The sequence below is a fragment of the Solenopsis invicta genome, chromosome 4 (assembly GCF_016802725.1).
Source record: "Solenopsis invicta isolate M01_SB chromosome 4, UNIL_Sinv_3.0, whole genome shotgun sequence".
NCBI classification, from domain to species: domain Eukaryota; kingdom Metazoa; phylum Arthropoda; class Insecta; order Hymenoptera; family Formicidae; genus Solenopsis; species Solenopsis invicta.
Window position 1 is genome coordinate 1,715,706 of NC_052667.1, and position 18,753 is coordinate 1,734,458.

General features: G+C 34.1%; 5 protein-coding genes and 1 long non-coding RNA gene across 10 annotated transcripts; 3 read left to right on the forward strand and 3 right to left on the reverse strand.

The window, feature by feature from the left end:
• Window positions 1–46: 46 nt before the first annotated feature.
• On the reverse strand, window positions 47–2,246 carry LOC105195744 (RAB6A-GEF complex partner protein 2). Its single transcript, XM_011161309.3, has 7 exons — window positions 2,022–2,246; window positions 1,766–1,939; window positions 1,580–1,701; window positions 1,387–1,494; window positions 1,123–1,272; window positions 935–1,047; window positions 47–851 (listed from the first exon to the last, which is right to left on the reverse strand). The coding sequence occupies exons 2-7, from the start codon at window positions 1,885–1,887 to the stop codon at window positions 321–323; spliced, it is 1,146 nt and encodes a 381-aa protein (XP_011159611.1). The 5' UTR covers window positions 1,888–1,939; window positions 2,022–2,246; the 3' UTR covers window positions 47–320.
• Window positions 2,247–2,616: 370 nt separating this feature from the next.
• LOC105208267 (ER membrane protein complex subunit 7) lies at window positions 2,617–4,369 on the forward strand. The gene is made up of 4 exons (XM_011178081.2): window positions 2,617–2,930; window positions 3,012–3,270; window positions 3,365–3,439; window positions 3,632–4,369. Exons 1-4 carry the CDS (start codon window positions 2,731–2,733, stop codon window positions 3,758–3,760), a joined length of 663 nt encoding a protein of 220 aa, XP_011176383.1. The 5' UTR covers window positions 2,617–2,730; the 3' UTR covers window positions 3,761–4,369.
• Window positions 4,370–5,955: 1,586 nt separating this feature from the next.
• LOC105195743 (DNA-binding protein D-ETS-6) lies at window positions 5,956–13,891 on the forward strand. Of its 2 annotated transcripts, XM_026133633.2 has the most exons (5): window positions 5,956–6,889; window positions 7,505–8,078; window positions 8,182–8,442; window positions 12,251–12,515; window positions 12,755–13,891. In XM_026133633.2, exons 2-5 carry the CDS (start codon window positions 7,787–7,789, stop codon window positions 13,074–13,076), a joined length of 1,140 nt encoding a protein of 379 aa, XP_025989418.1. In that variant the 5' UTR covers window positions 5,956–6,889; window positions 7,505–7,786; the 3' UTR covers window positions 13,077–13,891. The 2 variants fall into 2 exon arrangements, with proteins under 2 accessions (XP_025989418.1, XP_039304473.1); XM_039448539.1 differs by lacking the exon at window positions 5,956–6,889 and having other exon boundaries at window positions 7,474–8,078.
• Window positions 9,597–14,429, reverse strand: LOC113003582. Of its 3 annotated transcripts, none has more exons than XR_005574632.1 (7): window positions 14,279–14,429; window positions 12,804–13,212; window positions 12,617–12,704; window positions 12,235–12,478; window positions 11,540–11,769; window positions 11,146–11,428; window positions 9,597–10,364 (listed from the first exon to the last, which is right to left on the reverse strand). It is a non-coding gene; the product is annotated as an uncharacterized LOC113003582 (long non-coding RNA). The 3 variants fall into 3 exon arrangements; XR_003268569.2 differs by lacking the exon at window positions 14,279–14,429 and adding an exon at window positions 14,144–14,232; XR_005574631.1 differs by lacking the exon at window positions 14,279–14,429 and adding an exon at window positions 13,902–14,090.
• On the forward strand, window positions 14,328–15,855 carry LOC105195742 (40S ribosomal protein S12). Of its 2 annotated transcripts, none has more exons than XM_011161306.3 (5): window positions 14,328–14,434; window positions 14,570–14,605; window positions 14,937–15,071; window positions 15,240–15,444; window positions 15,746–15,855. In XM_011161306.3, exons 2-5 carry the CDS (start codon window positions 14,589–14,591, stop codon window positions 15,812–15,814), a joined length of 426 nt encoding a protein of 141 aa, XP_011159608.1. In that variant the 5' UTR covers window positions 14,328–14,434; window positions 14,570–14,588; the 3' UTR covers window positions 15,815–15,855. The 2 variants fall into 2 exon arrangements, with proteins under 2 accessions (XP_011159608.1, XP_011159607.1); XM_011161305.3 differs by having other exon boundaries at window positions 14,376–14,461.
• Window positions 15,360–18,607, reverse strand: LOC105195740 (zinc finger MYND domain-containing protein 10). The gene is made up of 8 exons (XM_011161304.3): window positions 18,120–18,607; window positions 17,936–18,044; window positions 17,354–17,646; window positions 16,999–17,204; window positions 16,747–16,916; window positions 16,549–16,689; window positions 16,247–16,479; window positions 15,360–16,168 (listed from the first exon to the last, which is right to left on the reverse strand). The coding sequence occupies exons 1-8, from the start codon at window positions 18,215–18,217 to the stop codon at window positions 16,081–16,083; spliced, it is 1,338 nt and encodes a 445-aa protein (XP_011159606.2). The 5' UTR covers window positions 18,218–18,607; the 3' UTR covers window positions 15,360–16,080.
• Between the last annotated feature and the right edge of the window lie 146 nt (window positions 18,608–18,753).

The window sequence follows — 18,753 nt, forward strand, 5'->3', positions numbered from 1 at the left end:
ATAGATTATTATAGAATTTATCGTAGATAGAAAAGTGCTCAAATTATTCTAACATTATTACATAACTTTTTTTATTTATATACATAAATATGCGAAAATATATCTTTCTCATATATAATAAATTACCATACAGAATAAAAAATTGTTTTAAAATATCAGGAAGTAACAATACAATCGTATACTTACCAAAGCATACGAAAATCACGAAATGCAGAATTTACTATTGTAATTGTACATTATTTTCGTAATACGTTGACTGCACCAAAGCAAAAATTCACTTCTTTGCACTAGATAAGTAGTATGCGTATACGCTGTGGTACCTATATGATAGTGTTATATTTCGTCTGTTGCGCCATGTTCGGCGGAGTAGTGGTTGGATGAATGTGCAATGGAAGATCCCAGATCATCGTTTCAACATCCAGAGTCGACGGTCCGTGCCAGCTTATAGTGTTCTCGTTAGGCATGTCCATCAGCTTCGGTGTCGTGACGAACTCGAAGTGCAACCGCCACTTGAGCGTCACCAAATCGGTAGTAAAATCCGGTGTGACGTGCAAAGGTATTGGTAGCACCAAATGCGAATACTTAAGACCAAGACACATCTCGTGATGCTTGTTGTAGCTAATCAATGTCGACGTAGCGGTCTTGCCTCGCTTGTACTCCTCTGACACATGTTCCTCCGACTGTAAAGACACAGATACCTGAACGCAGGATACCGTCGCATTCGAAAAATCAAAGGTTCCAACTATGTCCTCGCCAAGTTTGTAGGAATTCTTGAAGAGGCAGAACCGTACCACGCGTCCGCGGCTATTCGTCACGTTGTAAAAATTTGGAGTACGTCTGGCTGTTAAATTCTGAAATATTGTTAGAACATATAATTATATTAAATATATATAAAATTTTTAAATCAAATTTAAGTACAAGAATAGTATGTAACCTGCAGCGTTTGTAGGGCAATATCTAATGGAGTTTCCCTATGCTGCGTTTCCATAAATGGATTGTTTGGACTCAAATCTACGCTATCGTTACATGCAGTTATCTCTGGCAATTCTGTAAAATAATATATACATTACATTTTACAAAAAAATATTATTAATTTAATTTTATAATTTTCCAATTCTTTACCACTTAAAGAGAGCACTCTGAATGGTACTCGTAACAGTTTTATTACTGTATTCACTCTTTGTGTTCCAATTGTAATCTTGTAAGAATATTTTACAGCTTGTCCTCTATACGAAGGTGGAGCATCACTTGGTATCGTTTCACGATAAGTATCTGTTTCCAGAATTGAGTAAATTTAAATATGAAATATATTATAAAAATTAAATAGGAATATTTATAACATAATTACAAATAGAAGCACTTAATTGGAAGACTAAAGAAACGTACAAGTCTTACTTTCCCCAGGTAACAATCTTAAATCACAACATAAGATTTTTGGCTTTGTATTCAGTACTACATGTCCATTATCTTGTTGCCATGGTGCAAAGGTAGTATCTATAACAAAGTCATAAATAAATGTAGGTATATAATAAAAAGAAATAAAACAGAAAAGATTAAGGTATATTTCCTGAATTCGTACTTGCATTAATTGCCATTGAGCGAGCTGTAGCATTTATTTTCTCAAAAAGTACCATTTTGTTATTTGTTGTACACTGGCAATGGACCTGTGCACTCGCCCATGCAAGACTCTCAAATAAATCACTGTAAAAATTAATTAACATTACGTACAACAGTTCATTACTCTAACAGCACAGTTATTTCTTACTTGTGACTTTGTGAAATTTGATGATTTGGATTCAGGGGGTTAGTAAACGTGACCAAACATTCTACAATCTCTCCGGAAAAATACACTGGCCCTCGAACGAGTTTTGCTGTGATTTCTATCATCTTGGCTCTCCCTCAGATTGAGATGTATCTTTCCGATCATGACACGATAACCCTGTCATAAAAATTCAATCTTCTCATAATTCACTACATCCATTTAATAATGCAAGTATCTAAATTAATATCAAAATCCGTACCTTGTATTTATTTAATGGAAATACGCGTGTCACATATCCATCTGTCAAAGCGTCAATTCTCTCACAATTCGTTTATAAATTTATGGGGAAAATGTTTATAGATATTCCACTGATACCAATAACGTTGTCGGATATTGGTTAGGGAAATTTCTTTTAGAAAAACATTTGCAAACTGTCCAATAAGTGGCCGGACCAATGGCTACGAGCTACGGCGCAGAGAGGAACCTGAGAAAACCTCAAAACTCCCGTAGAAAGCACCGTTTCCGTTTGTTTTTTATTCCTGAATTCCCTGAATTAGTGTACACTTAAAATGAAATAGATAGATGTTTGAAAGTTAGCGAAAGCAAGAAGGAACGTAGGCTTGTTTTCTGTTTCTGCACTAGACTGCACTGGAACGTTCCTTCTTGTTTTCGCTAACTTTGAAACATCTATCTATTTCATTTTAAGTGTACACTTATTTAGAGAGTTCAGGAACAGAAAACAAACGGAGTATCTCGCGAAAATCCCCCATCTCTGATAAAAATTTTTCACCTAAAAAGAACAAACTTTTGCCCATCACAATAGCACACATTTTGGAACGTACCCATAGAGCACAATGATGTTCTCCACACTCCACACAGGTGTCGTGCGCATCGTTAATTTGGCCGCAGGTGGATAACGTATACAGGTACACAATTGAGAGGTTAATGGTTACTCGTTCGCACTCGTTATGAGGGGAATTCTGTGTTTATTCGTGGTCCTCGCAAATTTATGCGAACGATACGTAATAGCAGAGCACGAGGAGGATGGATCCACGGATTTGTTTGTAATTGAAGGGAAAGTGTTCCCCTGGGACAATGCTGCTTCCACCGGGTGGCAGCTCATGACACACGTAATGGCAAATGGAGGTGAACACTACGGTTTTCTGAGGTACATAACTACGCGTAATACAAATCTCTACGAATTGGTACGTGCTATCACGTCGTATGTCAAAGCGTGTTTTTATTTCAGGGAAGATGGCACATTCATTATCTCGAATGTCCCATCTGGGTCTTACATGGTCGAAGTGGTAAACCCAAATTATGTTTACGAGCCAGTCAGGGTGGAGATAAATTCCAAAGGGAAATTCCGTGCTCGAAAGGTCAATTTGATACAGACGTCGCAAGTAATTCAAGTACCTTACCCATTGAAAATGAGGCCTTTAGCACCGTTTCGATATTTCCAAGTTAGAGAGCAATGGCGATTAACAGACTTCCTGTTCAATCCCATGGTAACAGAGTTTGCAATGACTTATTAGACAGTAGCATGTGCTTCAGTTTACCTCCTTCGCTAAGATTGTGATATCTTTTCCCATCTTTTTGCAGGTTCTGATGATGGTTCTGCCACTTATACTAATCATGATTCTGCCAAAAATTATGAATGATCCTGAAACTAGGAAGGTAAGAAGACCTAAAGACCAGCCAAAAATTATGAGTGACTCTAGAGACTAGGAGGATTTTTTCTAAATATATAAAAATAAATGAGAGATAATACTGTAAGATACATCGTCCATATAAAGTATTATACAATTTACCATGTAGTCTATATACTCTAGTCCTTGACAAAGTTCATAAACTAAATGCATTTTGTAGGAAATGGAGCAATTAAATAATCTCACTATCTATAATATGCCAGAAATGTCTGAAGTAATAACGTCTTTTCTTTCTGGAGGAGAAAAACAAAAATCAAAGGCTGTAAAAGCTGCTAAGAAAAGACAATAATGTATTAGTTTAGTTTATTATTATCTGTAGATGATTATATGTATGTTTACTCTAGTCGTTAAAATAGATTAAGATATCAATGACAGAAAGAGCGAGAAACGTTTCAATTCCTTACATCAAGTGTCATGTAAAATTGCGATTGTGAATATATTAAGCCTTTGAACTACAAACCGTTTGAAAGTGCTTGATATATTTTCGCAGTGGTGGAATTGAAAAAATAATTCGCATTTCTATTACATGCGTGCAAATAGAGAACAATGAAACGGTACGGGCAACTTTTTAACTTATTACTCGTTTTGTTTTATGTGGTTACTTTGTATACATATACTACGCGCAATTTCATAAAATAGTAGAGAAAGCTTTGTACGAATGTAAGTAAAAAAAAAAATCTGACCTAATATCACATAATAACATACAATGATACGTAAGTGTACTTTGCGTCACAAAGACACTATTTTATTACACCTTCTTGTGTCGATCATACTGTGATGTCTAGATTAATCCTATCTTATGTAAGATGTTGTCCAGGCACAAGATACAATTTTCTAAATCATAAAAAGGCATGTATCTATAATACCACAAATAAACAATTATGTATAAATTCTTGAATTCATGGATTTTTAAAACAGATTATCATCAACTTTATAACTCCTTTACTCACAATCTTCAAATTTTATAATCAACCTTGTATAAAATCCCTCGAATAAAAAGGTAAATGTATGAGATTGAGAAACCTGCAAATTACACTTCAATTGCTCTCATACAGAACCATATAGCATTCTAATATATAATTCTGTAATATCTTGTATGTTGTTGAATTATAAATTTATTTTACAAAAAAAAATATCTAAAAGTGTAAGAGAACAGACATAAGATGCTTTTAATTCAGTATTTACATTAAAAATTATAACAAATGATAACAATACTAATAAAATTTTTAATAAAAAATAATTTTTTACAAATAAAGTATATTAATATTTTTAAAAATAAAAATTTAATAAAAAAACTATAGTTCTGCAATCAAAGGTTATATATTTTATTCTTTCAAAAAGTCTTTGCTATTCAAATATTGTTTAAAATTTGTTTCAAAATTATCAAATGTTAATATAAGTCAAGATCTAAAATCAAGATATATTCAATATCGACGGATGATTATAGTGATGCATTTCCTTACCTATACTGGGCTAATTCAATACAAAACAACCTAAAACCTATGTGAACAAGTCTCTCACCTCTCTAAAAAAATTTTAATATCTAAGAAGAGAACCTAATGCGACCTTATTCGTACATGGTTTGGAACACTGACTTTAATATCCATTTCTACTAACATAGATTAACTTTGACCTTATTTTAACTTACTTTTTATCTTTCTAATTCAAACTATTGGAAAAAGATGAAGAATATTCCCTGACAAATCAACTTTGTATATTATTTAAGGAAATTCTCCAGATTAAAAAAATAGAGGATACACGTGACTTTTCCTTCATATTTATCTTTTAACGAAGAAGCTTTTAACATTGCCATCTTTAAAATAATAAATAATTAACAAAGTTTAAACAATAGAAATGATTTATTTAAAAATATTTTCTTTATATAATATTGATATAGAAAAAATTGAAAACATTTGTTTATAATAATTTCAATCTAACAAGTGTCGTTGCCATTTTTACTAGTTTATGTCATAAAATTTTTTTTTAATTATATTATTTAATCTAAAATCCATGAATATTTCATACTGTTACATAACAATGAAATGGTGAAACTTAGTGGAGCATCAGTGGCATAGAAGCGAGAGTGCTTGCTAATAGAGTAAAGAATCCTGATATGAAACTTCACACTTAAAGATACAATATAAACAATCAAAATGCCTTATTGATCATAGCTAAATCTTAGTGCTAATATTTATTGTGATTTTATATACTTTATATTTGAAAAGATATAAGGCATTTTGATTGTTTATATTGTGTCTTCACATATTGGTCAAAGTTTTCTATTAAATAGATGATTTCTTCACATTTAAATTTTAAAACGTTTCTTGCTTATTGAAAAGTTTTTCAAACTTTTTATATTTTGTTCGCAATTAAATTACTTAAAACTTTCTTTCCCATAAGACTCAATAATATTTTAGAAACTTATAGATACTCTTTAAATAAAAATAAAAAACTAACTAAAAAATAAGTTTGAAAAACTTCTGAAATGCTTTTAAATATATTAATCATAAAATTATTCTCAACATTTTATCAAATTCTTACATTATGTGTGAAAAATTGAAGAACTTCCTTAAATAATTGTATTAAAGTTGATCAATATAATTCGAATTGTATAATAGGAAGGAAATAAAAACGTTCTAGGAACATTTAAATCAAATGGCAAAAAGTCAACGGGCACTGTGTTACGTGTACGTTTTAAGAATGATTAATATGTAAATTTGGGTCGTCCAAAAAAGATATCTACGCACATCTGTAACTCGCACCGGAAGCAAAACATGCGTAACGGAGTTCTACACAGGACAGAGAAGTAAACGTGACCTCCCACAATTTATACGCAAAAGTATTTTTCCTCGAACGAGTTACGGCAACTTTTGAGCTTGTTACTGAAATATTTTCGGATATCGCGAGATAAACTCTGCAGTCGTAACGCAGCAATTTGCGACAAGAATTCTTCACGAAATTTGGGAAAAAGAGAGAGAAAGTTATGTTATTTTCTGGCTTGATTGATGCAAGAAAGCGGGTTTGCAATGTGTGGGAATTGACCAAAATGAAAAAAGGAACATGAGTAAAGATGAGCAATCACAGGCGTGATTCAGCGGTCGACGATGCACGGAGCTGAGGAGCAAGCCGCGTGGCCGAGCGAGAGAGTGGCTGAGTGTACCGCTCTTCCGGGAATCCATATTTCGCCAATAGAGTCTCCGGTTCGGCCGTGATTCGTTCCCAACCGATTTTGTTTCATTCAAGTAGGCAACGACTAAGTCGAAGCATCACCTTGCGTCGTGATTACGCGATGTTGTATTATACTACGGAGTTTGAGTTCTCTTAGGTTGTGAAAAAATTTATTGGATGATCAATCGTGCAGTCAAGAAAGTACTCAAATATTTGTAACGTGCAGGATGTGTAGAAGAAGAAAGTTAAGGTAAATCTATACAGTGATTCCTAAATAAATATAAAAAATTTAAAAGGATATTCCTTAAAGCTTATCTTATAAAAAAAATTCTATGAATACATATTTTAAAATGCTTTAGTTTCAAAATACGGAGCATCAAAGTTGAAAAAAAATCTAAAAATTTCAAAATCTGCAAAACGCTTAGATATTTTATTCAAGTTTGGTGTGCACCTGTGTTTAAGAACTATTTTCCAGTATCAATTGAAACATTTTTTAATGCGATTAATTTAATTCTTGAATTAAAGTAAAAAATTAAAATTAAAACTATAAAATACTTCACTTTCTTTCAATTTTTTACTTTAACTTGAAATTAACCACATCAGAAAAAGGTAATTTTTGTATAAGAAAATCGTTCTTAATACATATACACATATCAAATTTGAATAAAATATCTCTGAGCGTTTTCTAGATTTTTCTAAAAAACTTTTATTTATATATATATATATATTTTTTTTTTTTTTTTCTTTCTTTCTTAACTTTGACACTCTGTTTTGAAAAGCACTTTAAGACATATGCTCATAGGAGATTTTCTTCATAAAATAAGCTGAGAAATATCCACTAAAAAAAATTTTTGTATTTATTTAGAAACCACCCTATATATATTTACTAATAACATTCATAAACAGTGCAAACAAAGAAATCGTAATTGCAAAAGTGAATGGTTTAGTGCAATGTGAAAATGAACGAATGCCGACCTGACAAAAGTGCTTAAGTATGTATATAATATACGAAAATATATTGCGACAATTCGAAACCTCTCACCGAAGGATGCCGGATTTGCGAAGTGATTTCACTTAAAAGGACAGCATCGCTGTCAAAATTAAATGAGAATGCTCGATATTACTTAAGACGAGATAACAACAACTGATGGTCACGGAAAAAAATAGTCCTTTGTCGAATTGTGAACATTTCTCAAAATTTGAACATCGTGCATCAAATGCTAAAATGACAGATTCTGAATCAAATTCAGTATCAGAATCGAAATCGAAGGAAGGTATAAGTGATAAGAGAACACTCTCGAACTGCAAACAAACTCATATGATGTCTCCACAAATACATGGAACATACAACGTTGAAATGGTGGAACACGAAACTACATCTGAAACTGACGAAGAGCCCGACGGCCATCAGGAATCCGAGCAAACTATGGTGCCGTCTGGTAAATATTTAATCAACGAACAATATATTTCGTCTTGAATTCATGCATCAATCTATTGAAGAAGATATTTCAATAAAAAAAATCCAATATTCTCGTCTTCCAGATCCGTCCAAGTGGACTTCGAGTCACATAAACGAATGGATCTCATGGTGCAGTCGGACATTCGCCATAAGACTGGGATCCATCGCAACGATACTCCCGTCGACCGGCAAAGAATTGTTGCAATTAACACTACAAAATTGGCAGGATATCGGTGGATCAGAAGGTGGTATCCTAGCGAGACACTTGGCGCATCTTCGTTTACAAGCCACTGGTGTATATACTCCAGGTTTACTGCAAGAGAACGAAGATAGTGAGAGAACTGGTGAGTCTAAACGGATATAAGCTTAAAGTCACTGTTTTCCTACTACTTTTTAACTACGGATACTATTAGGGCTCAGACAGTAGCGTTTGCGTTTATGGGCGACTCTGTCGCAACGTAAACGCAAACGCCAACCTGTTCATATGATGAGATTACTCTGTATTATAGCGGTGTTTACACTCGTCTATCTGAGTCCTGATCCCGCTAGAAATAATTAGTCGAATCGACATTGATTTGACTACTCATTTCTAGCTAAATAAAAATATTATGTTAATAATGTAAATATTATTCTGTTATGATGAGAATGTAAATTTCATGTTGTATTCACATTTTACGTGGACTGCATAGACAAGTTATCGACATGATATCTATATAAATGTAACGTAATAATTTTGTTGCTATAAATTTTCCTTGAACTTTCAACGTGAATTCTACTTACATATAGATTTTATTAATTTTTAGATGACTAAACGTAATAAAACTCCGTAATAAATGTTATCAGCATATAGTTTTTGATATACTATTATTAATGAGACACACTGTTGTTTATATCATTAATCATTATTGTCTTATATTGATTTTATTGATTATACTTTATATAACGCGTTACTATCATCTCCGCATCTATACGTTTATACTTATTAATTATAAGGATAAATCCAAAGCGATTCGCGCTATAAATCTAAGTGGCAAAGGCTTTTAGGAAAGCTTAATGGGAATTTGGTCTTGGACCTGTCACGATTGAATGGAGAGTGACCGGAAAAGGCTAACCGTTCCCCAAGGACCGATTCTAGTTCAACTGGAGCTTATCTAAAGCTTTAACGATGGCGGCGATCTATTACAGATAAACGCGGTCCGGCAGGAAAGTAAATATCGATATCGTCGAATGGATAGTTTTGCCCCAGACTTTCTTCACCTCTGTCGCTCGCGTGACCCGAAGAGAAAAGCATCGTATATGCCGAGACGTCTATACATTTCGTCGATATAAGATCGAGGCGAGTGAATAAGAAAACGATACTGTAAAAAATGAAGGAAACAGCCTGCTAAGATTGAGCTAAAAATTCACATTATATATGAAAAGAATTTCTACCAGAATGGACTATGGTATTTAACAAAAACTTTATATAACAATCATGTTAGCATGTAACAGTCACAAGTATAATACGATATTATTTTATTAGAATTGGTCTCGACTGCGTAGAGTCACAATGAAGAAGCATGAGAAAACGAGATAAAAAAAATGTAATTTTCCTTTGTCTACGCTCTATTCGCCCCTCTCTTTCGTATACGGAATACAGACTTTCGAGCACCGTCTCTTTGGACGTAGAGGAAGAAAAGCGAAAAGTGAGAGGTACCGAACTGTGGCAGCGTAAGCCTCCGAGATATATCGTCCGTTTGAATAACGTTGCAGCCCTTCTCTCCCTCCCCCCTCTCCATCTCTCTCTTTCCTTCCTTCTCATTCTCTATGTGTGTGTCAGCCCATCTCGCCCCGGCAGCAGCCGTTTATTAAACGAATCAGTGTTATCGCGGTGAGAGAGTCCTCATGAATAAACCATCGAGTGTTTAGGGCAGCGGAAAGGTGGTGCCACGAGGGGTTACGAGCTTGCCGCGCGCGACCGCTTTTACCCCTCTTTCTGCTCTCCTCCAGGGGCAGGCTCTAACGGGCTCGGGGGTGGTAAGCTCGCCGCGGGGCGCGACTATATTGTTTTCGTGATGAGCGGCAAGCGTTCTCTGGATCTTGAATGTATACGGGATAATTTTACGCGTCGCACCTCCGTCACACGTCGCTTAAACTTCTCGCCGCATACGCTCGTTTCGCATTTACGGCATGCACTTTGTATTTATACGTATATGCGCAGGTGTATAATACATGCATCCATGATATCCTCCATTCCAGCCTATACTCTTCGAGCACTTTGTGTCACCTTTAAAATAATAATTGAATAATAAAATAAGATTTTATACATTCTCTTTCTTTTGCGTATCATAATCAGATTCGCACGTTTGTGATATATACAAGAACGTTGTGTAAATCTTTTTGTGCACTAATCTATCGTTAAAATCTAAATTTAGCATTTACGTACATCTTCTTACTTTTGTCAATTAATCTATGTAATCCTCGGCAATGCGTGTTATTAGTTCAGCAATATTACAAAGACTGAAAAAATATCTTTCGAGTTGACTCACTGTGATAATACTTGATACGAGAACTTGATACGAAAATTTATTATATAATATTATTGTAATACGTAAGCACCGGCACCTATAGCGAACAATCATTTCAATCGAAAGTTCTACGCGATTATAGATTATTTTCACAAAAGTGTACGAAAGAATTTAAAAATATTTTCATTGATATTTTATATCAAACGAAAAGAGGGGTGAATAAGACATATTGTATGTTTTCAGTTTACGTTTCCATAAATCAAACGATTTAATATGAAATAATATGAATAATTACGAATATATAAGTTTTTGGAGAAATGTAATTTAAAAAGAACCGATTAAACCAAGCGCTTGAGAAATCTTTACGAGAGAAGAACATTTCGAACGAATTTATATAACTTTAGCCTTCTCGCTCGAGATCTCGGAAAGATACTTGCGTAAATTCTGGAAGACAATAAGAGCAAAAGAAACGCCACCAGTAAGTACTCTTAGCGCAGTACGTCAGAAGAGGGGAGAAGTGTAAAGGTATTCCGTTCTTACCAAGAGTGGGGGTGCGAAGGGCTGAAATAACCAGGGGCAAAGGTCGCTCAGTCGCTCTCTGTCCACTGACTAGCGGAGTTTTATTCCGAATGCGTCTATCTTTCATTGATGTTCGCGTACGTGTGAAAACTCTAGTAGTCGAGGTGTGTAAGAATGTCATCGAGATCAGTGAAATGACTTTTAATTAATATTTCCCGATATGTATCCATTATTTGGCAAAACAGTTGGTGTCTCGATGAAGCTGTTCGTGCTACGCTCACTGTGATTATTCTGCACAAGACCTCTGTAAAATTAGTTTTATTATTTCGCTAATGCTGAAATCACAGCGATATATGCTTCTTTTCTTTTAAAGAAAAAAAAATGTAAAACTATGATATAAAATCGTGTGATAAACCTTAAGATTGCAAAATAATCGTCGCGTCGATTTGAAAGACAAGATTACGAATTCTCAATGCGCGTAACTCCAAAGACGATGGGCCTGTCGTTTATCAGTTTCCGAAAGCGCCGTTTATATGGCACAAGATTAGGCCAAAATATTAAATTCGGCGCGTAATGTGGAGAATTCAGACGCATCCTCTACATCTTCAGCAGGATACCAGATTGCATCCCTCGGCCGCTGCGATTCTTTATAACGGTAAATTCAGAAAAAAAATTAAAGGCTTGAAATTGAAACATTGAAAATATTATCACAAGTCGTATATTTCGTCTCGCTCGTAAATTTATAAGTAACGTTGTAACAAACGTAGAAAACAATGTATACCATAATGAATATTATAATTATCTCGACAGTATGAAAAATAATATAACAAAATTTTAATAGAGAAAATATGAAAACAATTGCTCGACATTTCGCGTACTCTCGCAATAGAATCCTTACTTAATAATTTTTGTAATTCTATGAAGGATCTTGTAAATATGACGAAATATTTACTCGAATATGGAGATAAATGCGAAGGAATAAAAATCCGTGTCAGTCAGAGCGAGAAGACAAGTGTACTGGAGAAAGTCGACGATTCATCGCTCTCATCTCTCTGTCTCTCACGGTCCAAACGACTCGATCTCGAAAACGGGGTTTGCGTGCATGCGTACCGTTTTCTGCTCGCAGAAAGGTTCAGCCTCCTACAACGCACTTGCTCGCTGATTGGATCAACGGCTGGAGCCGGTGGCTCGGGGGCGGTCGGAGGCGGACAGGTTCAGCTCTGGCAATTCCTGCTGGAGCTGCTCTCGGATTCGTCCAACTCGTCCTGCATCGCGTGGGAGGGTTCAAACGGAGAATTTAAGCTCACCGATCCGGACGAAGTCGCACGCCGTTGGGGTGAGCGCAAGAGCAAACCTAACATGAATTACGACAAGCTGTCACGTGCGTTGAGGTAATTGTATAAACAAATATATAATGCAATCGTATACATTAATATACGATATTGTGTTTGATTTACAATGCAATACAATCATACATATGTCATATATTCACCTTTCTATTTCTTCTTCAGCATACATGATAAATTTTATTTTTATTAGATCATTCTCAAGATCCTTGTAGATTTATAAATTTGAACGCTCTGAAACGAATTATGCAGCGCTATTGAAAAAGAACAATGTTGTTTCACAGATATTACTACGACAAGAATATAATGACAAAAGTTCACGGTAAACGTTACGTTTACAAGTTCGATTTTCATGGTTTGAGGATGGCTTGTCAGTCGCAAGCTGGCATTATGTTGGAAGCATCAACGTCGTCGCGTGTAACAAATGCGAGCTGTCATCCTCATCATCAGACTCCTCGCGCTCATCGTTTATATCCAGTTGGACCTGCTCAGCACTCCGTACCATCCTCTTTACAATCGGAACCATCGCCTTCCAGTCAACAACAGCCACCGCCACCGTTGCCACCACCTCATTATTGGCAATATCGATATTCACCACCGACATAACATTGCTTTCAATTATTGTTAGGCATATGAGATGACTGATGTCAACTTGAGTGAACGATAGTTCGCGCTCTTTTGATTCCTCATTCCTTTTTTTTCTTGCCCATCTCGTACACACAACAACGTTGTTTCTTCACATCTTGAAACATTAGAAAGAAACATCAAATTAGCTTTGTTCCTGCTTTCATTGTTAATCGACACATTTAGGAATAAACTGTACATAATGACGATAATATTGAAAATGAACAATATACATAGAACAAATGTGAAATATTTTAGACATTTAAAATGTTGCAATCACTGAGGATTCCATTATTTCATTTTCCAATCATGCTTCAAGATGTGCATGGGAATTTGTAAATATATCAGCATTTTTACTTGAAGCAATACAAGTTCTTTTTTCGTTATTACCGTGCGCTACCGCTGTTACAGAATCTCTAATCTTGATTCTATATTAAGTTACTATTATAGAATCAGAATCGAAGAATCTCACCAACTCTTAACTTAAAAAAAAAATTAATTGACTGAATTTATGAATTGCCAATTGCGAATTTTAAAACGATCGTATCGCTTTATTTTCCTCATCTATTTTCTGCAAATTATAATTTATTTATCTAAAATATAATACTTTTAATTAATAATATTACACGTAAATATTAAATTAGGTTAGGAATGATCAGTTTTAAATTTTATAATTAACAATTCATAACTTGACTTTTTTAAATCCGAGTTGGTAAGGGTAAGACCGGCCCTTATACTCGCAATGTATATTTTGTAAACATGACTTTCTATCTAATAAATATGTAGAAAAAACTGAATCTTTCTCACCACACATGTAAATCGATCAAAAAAATAAAACATTACGACATCGCTATTAGCGCTATTCGCTGTTTGACCGTTTACAGAAGACACCTAGCACGCGAAATTTGTCTTCAAAATCGCGAGAAGACCTAACCACGCAGTCCTTTATGATTAATGTTACCCATCTCTAAATTGAAGCAAACCTGATGGCCGCTAAGCTAAATTGTGATTTTAATTATACCATACTGAGAAAACATAAATCGGCTTACCGCGATCCAAAAATATTCGTGTAATCATTAGCATGCATTAAAGTGAAATGACTTGAAGTTACTCTAGCATGCATTGTATAGGCGTAAACATGTGAGCCTCAATATCGACAGAGAATGAGTCACGACATACATTACCGATCATCGATAACGCTGTTATTTCGGATGTCGTAGATATCGTTCTATGTAAACATGTCAGTGTCGACACCGGTCGAAAATACGCGTGGCGTCGCTGTGGCGATCGAAGTGGCGCATGTCCAAAGCGCGATAACCTCTCTTCGGTCCGCAAGAAAGGTAGGCGACGTCACGCTAGATATTGGTGTAATTAGAATCCGTTTATTACATTAAAATCGTCAAGTATTTTATCCGCGAAAGTATTGAAATGCATTTCTTGGAGTGAGAATAATAACGTTCTGTATTTATTTCCAGCTCTCCGGCTCGCTTGAACATGTCTGACGTAGAAAAGTGAGTACTAAACGCTTTCGACATTTCCCTTTTGTCGTGCAATTAGTCTTGGTTAATCAATAAAATTATGAATATACGAAGCTGTACTGACTCGCAGAAAATGCTTAAAAGGAGAAAAATTAGACGCGTAGTAAATTTACCTTAACGTTATATGATAATTGGTCAAATTTTTATTATTGAAAGATCAATTCCCAATTTTCAATAGTTTATGGTTGTTAAAATGTATGGTTTATGATCAAGGGATAATGAAACTAATGATATATTGATAAAGCAAGCTTTAAGTAACACTCTCTTGCAACATCTTAATTATAATAAAATTATTTCCTTACAGTGATGATGTGCCATCCGTTATGGCGGCGGGTGGTAGCATGGACGTTAATACTGCACTGCAGGAGGTTTTGAAAAATTCTCTTATTCACGACGGTGTTGTGCACGGACTTCATGAAGCTGCTAAAGCTTTAGACAAGTAAGATATGGAAAATTGAAAATAAATTAGATATATGGATGAAGAAACAATTCTTTCTCTTGGATTTGATTCTGCTGTCTACTCTTTTTATCCTAAATAATAAATATTATATTATAAGTAATATTAAATATAGCTGTTTTTATTGATGGATTTTTTTTTATATTGCAGAAGGCAAGCTATGCTCTGTATCCTGGCAGATAATTGCGATGAACCGATGTATAAAAAATTGGTTCAAGCGTTATGCAATGAACATCAAATTCCACTGATAAAAGTAGATAATAACAAAAAGTTAGGTGAATGGGCTGGCTTATGTAAAATTGACAGCGCAGGCAAAGCGCGCAAAGTGGTTGGCTGCTCCTGTGTCGTTGTAAAGGTAAGCTATATTAAAATTCTAAAATTTTTTGCTTTCCCTTCTAATGGAAAATCAGTGATAATCATGAAACTTAACAAAGTGTGAAATATATATATATATATATATATATATATATATATATATAAAAGAGATATTATAAAACATAGAATGATATGATGATAATTAAGGCTCCCTCTACTGAGTAGAACCCGTATAATAAACAAACCATGCTGTAATTATGCCTTGCTGACATGATCATGTTATCGTTTCCTTTTTTCTATTATTGTTATTCCATTATTGAACAAACATTCATTATTTTTAGGATTTCGGTGAAGATACACCTGCTAAGGATGTTCTAATGGAATATCTTAAACAAAGCACTGTACATTAACATCTTTTAATAAAATATTTGACATAAAATAAACAAATATATTTATTCCTGGATTTTTTCTTAAAAATTTTTGTTAAGATATATATGGATATAAAAATTGCAACTCTTTCTTCAATGAACTTTGAAATGCACAAGAATTGTAAAGATGTTTTCATTAAAGAAAACATAGCAATCTTCTTCTCCATGTATAATATTAAATTACAATTCAATAAGACAGAAGATGTCAAAAAATAAATATTAGATTGATGACTACATATTCTTAATAATTAAGCATCTGTATTATCAGTGCTGTTTTTAGTACTAATTATATTGCAAATGTTTTTATGATTTTCCCAATCTTTCACTTGACACTCTCTATAAGAAAAAAAATTATCAATACTTTTTCTAATATCTAAAATAATTTGGTAAATTTTTGAAATATTCTCTACATACCTGCTGCAATACCAAGCCTCTTTGCATTTGGAACATCGTTTCTTAGATGCTTCTTGACATACCAAACACTTTTTCGCTTCTATACGATCTAACTTATCCAAATCATACACATCACTTAAAATTTGTGCAGCATCCTTAATATAACTCGCATCTGTTGTAAATAGGAACTTGGCCTGATGTCTAGCTAGTTTTTTCCACTTTTTATGATATTTTTCCAAAATACTTGATTTTATCTAGATTTAGCAAATTTAATTTTGTAATAATTTATAATCGATAAAAAAAATAAGAAAAAAACGATGTACCTGCGGTATAACTTCGATATGAACCGGACAGGACTTTGAGGATGACATTGCTGGCGATATATTTAAATAAGATAGCCATCGCTTAAGTTCTATCAAAGGAGCAATTTGATCGAGTACATCTTCATGTAAATGTCTCTGTAACTGAAACATAGAGTTTCAATTAAAAATCATAAATTTTAATAAACTGATAATTAGTACCTTTGATAGCTGGGACAGTCTATGCTCTGTAATTTCGTAGTACGGAGAACATTTTGGATTGAGAAGTAATTCTCGCAAACCAAACCATACTTGTCCCTCTCTTTTATTAATTTTTCCAGTTTCACTCGTTTTTATTTTCCTCCAACTGGTCTCGTACATTAGCATCTCGCCTGCATGAAGATTAATGATACCTTAATTTATCATTCATTTTCTATCAAGATGTTAGAAACGATAAATAAATAATGTTATTACCATCCTCGTTTTGCTTTTTCCACGGTTGATTTTCTATCAGTTGTGCGAATAAATATGGAATGTCATATATAGCCAGCATACGCGAAACTGCACAAAGGGGCAAGCTATCCAAAATTTCTATTAGATAGTGAAGAATTGAGATACATCGCATTCCGATATCAAATTCGAATGCCCTTTGTTTCTCCACTATTTCTTCCAAGCAAGAACTGGAAAAGTATGTAATTATTAAATTTAATATTCATAAAAATTTTAAAGATACACTCTCTTACATACGCATAAATAAAACAAGTATACATCTCCTGCTGAGTTTATTTTATAATCTATTATCTAGTTAAGATAGAGATTAATATCTTACTTAGTATCTCTAATTTCGGATTTTTCATATATTTCTGACGTTTTCCCATCAAGAAGCGTCGTTACACGTTGAACGGTATAATCGATGAGATCAATCACCGTATCATCCAACGTTTGCGCGCTGTCACTATGAAATAATATATTTTCCAATAGCGAAATCGCAATGACTTCGTGATAGAATACGCTGTACAACATGAATGTGTTTGTCGGCTCGCCATTAAGATCGATCAAAAGTGGGAACACTTTGTGCTTCCATATGTCGATTTGTATAGCTTCATACACAAGAATAGGAATCTAAAACAACACGATTAAAAGAACTGACATTGTAAAAGAGGTAATCATACCAAAATATAATTTTTCATGTACTTAATGTAGAATGGTGTTTAAGCAGGAAATTATAATCGCATTAAATAAATATTTTATAATCATAAAATATTATTTTTAAAAGTATAACTTTAATTAAATAATAATTAAGCATCATTAAAATTATGAATATGGAAAATTATATTTTGTATTTGTCTTTTCACTCTTTGGATATTCTTTCTGCTGTCTAGCATTTTACAATTTCTTTGTAATTATTTACTTTCTTCAACGAGATAAACCATTCCATAACGCTCTCCTCGCGCAGCCCCGTTATCTCGAGCACGCTCTGCTGGTTTAGCAACGTCAATCTCTTGTGGAAATCTAACCAACTAAAAAACATTCATGTATTTTCATACAAACTTCTGAATCGAATGTTAAAGGATTACGTGAAAATGTTAGTTTACCTCTTTGTACCGACGTTTTCGAGATCCGAAACGTTCAAGCTCTGCACGTAAACTTCGATTTCCCATGGCGGTACTATGTATTCCATCTGATCTGCCATTTTTTTTCAGACAAATTCAAAATCTTCTTTTTGCGTCAGATATCCAATAACGATTATCATTTATTGACAGTACAACCTCACAACAAGAATACGTTTGATCGATAATTCGTATCTATGCATGTATTATATAAATTTATTTCATCTACAACTTCGCGTGTGATATTAAAAACGAGGTTTCTTTTTAATATCTCATCGAGACAAGAAATTATTTTTTAATAGGAATTTTGCTATGAAAGCAATTTTGCTGAATTGAATTAAATACAAACACAATTAAATTGACGAAAGATTTGAATTTTAATGGTTCGGAGCGAAGCAGAGCGAAGGATAGAAAATAAAACGCGCGTCGATGGACATTGCGCTTGTCCACTGAGCGACTAAGCGGCGATCGAGCGTGATTGGATCTTATCTTTAGACCCGACCGATCTGACCAATCATAACCGATTGTCATTCGATTGCCGTTCGATGAACAATCACAATTGTAATTTACGTCCGTGACGGAATGTAGAGTATGGCGCATGCGCACATGACGGCGCAAA

Bases quoted from the DNA above. Each gene is read 5' to 3' on its own strand.
- LOC105195740 (XM_011161304.3), bottom strand. From the start codon at position 18,217: ATGGCAGATCAGATGGAATACATAGTACCGCCATGGGAAATCGAAGTT. The intron at 18,045-18,119 runs GTAAACTAACAT...AATGTTTTTTAG, and splicing joins GAAAACGTCGGTACAAAGAG to TTGGTTAGATTTCCACAAGA. The intron at 16,480-16,548 runs GTACATCGTTTT...TGCTAAATCTAG, and splicing joins ATATCGAAGTTATACCGCAG to ATAAAATCAAGTATTTTGGA.
- LOC105208267 (XM_011178081.2), top strand. From the start codon at position 2,731: ATGAGGGGAATTCTGTGTTTATTCGTGGTCCTCGCAAATTTATGCGAA. The intron at 2,931-3,011 runs GTACATAACTAC...TTTTTATTTCAG, and splicing joins GAACACTACGGTTTTCTGAG to GGAAGATGGCACATTCATTA. The intron at 3,440-3,631 runs GTAAGAAGACCT...TGCATTTTGTAG, and splicing joins ATGATCCTGAAACTAGGAAG to GAAATGGAGCAATTAAATAA.
- LOC105195744 (XM_011161309.3), bottom strand. From the start codon at position 1,887: ATGATAGAAATCACAGCAAAACTCGTTCGAGGGCCAGTGTATTTTTCC. The intron at 1,048-1,122 runs GTAAAGAATTGG...ATTATTTTACAG, and splicing joins CAGAGTGCTCTCTTTAAGTG to AATTGCCAGAGATAACTGCA. The intron at 852-934 runs GTTACATACTAT...ACAATATTTCAG, and splicing joins TTGCCCTACAAACGCTGCAG to AATTTAACAGCCAGACGTAC.
- LOC105195743 (XM_026133633.2), top strand. From the start codon at position 7,787: ATGGTCACGGAAAAAAATAGTCCTTTGTCGAATTGTGAACATTTCTCA. The intron at 8,079-8,181 runs GTAAATATTTAA...CTCGTCTTCCAG, and splicing joins GCAAACTATGGTGCCGTCTG to ATCCGTCCAAGTGGACTTCG. The intron at 12,516-12,754 runs GTAATTGTATAA...GTTGTTTCACAG, and splicing joins AAGCTGTCACGTGCGTTGAG to ATATTACTACGACAAGAATA.
- LOC105195742 (XM_011161306.3), top strand. The intron at 15,072-15,239 runs GTAAGATATGGA...TTTATATTGCAG, and splicing joins GCTGCTAAAGCTTTAGACAA to AAGGCAAGCTATGCTCTGTA. The intron at 15,445-15,745 runs GTAAGCTATATT...CATTATTTTTAG, and splicing joins GCTCCTGTGTCGTTGTAAAG to GATTTCGGTGAAGATACACC.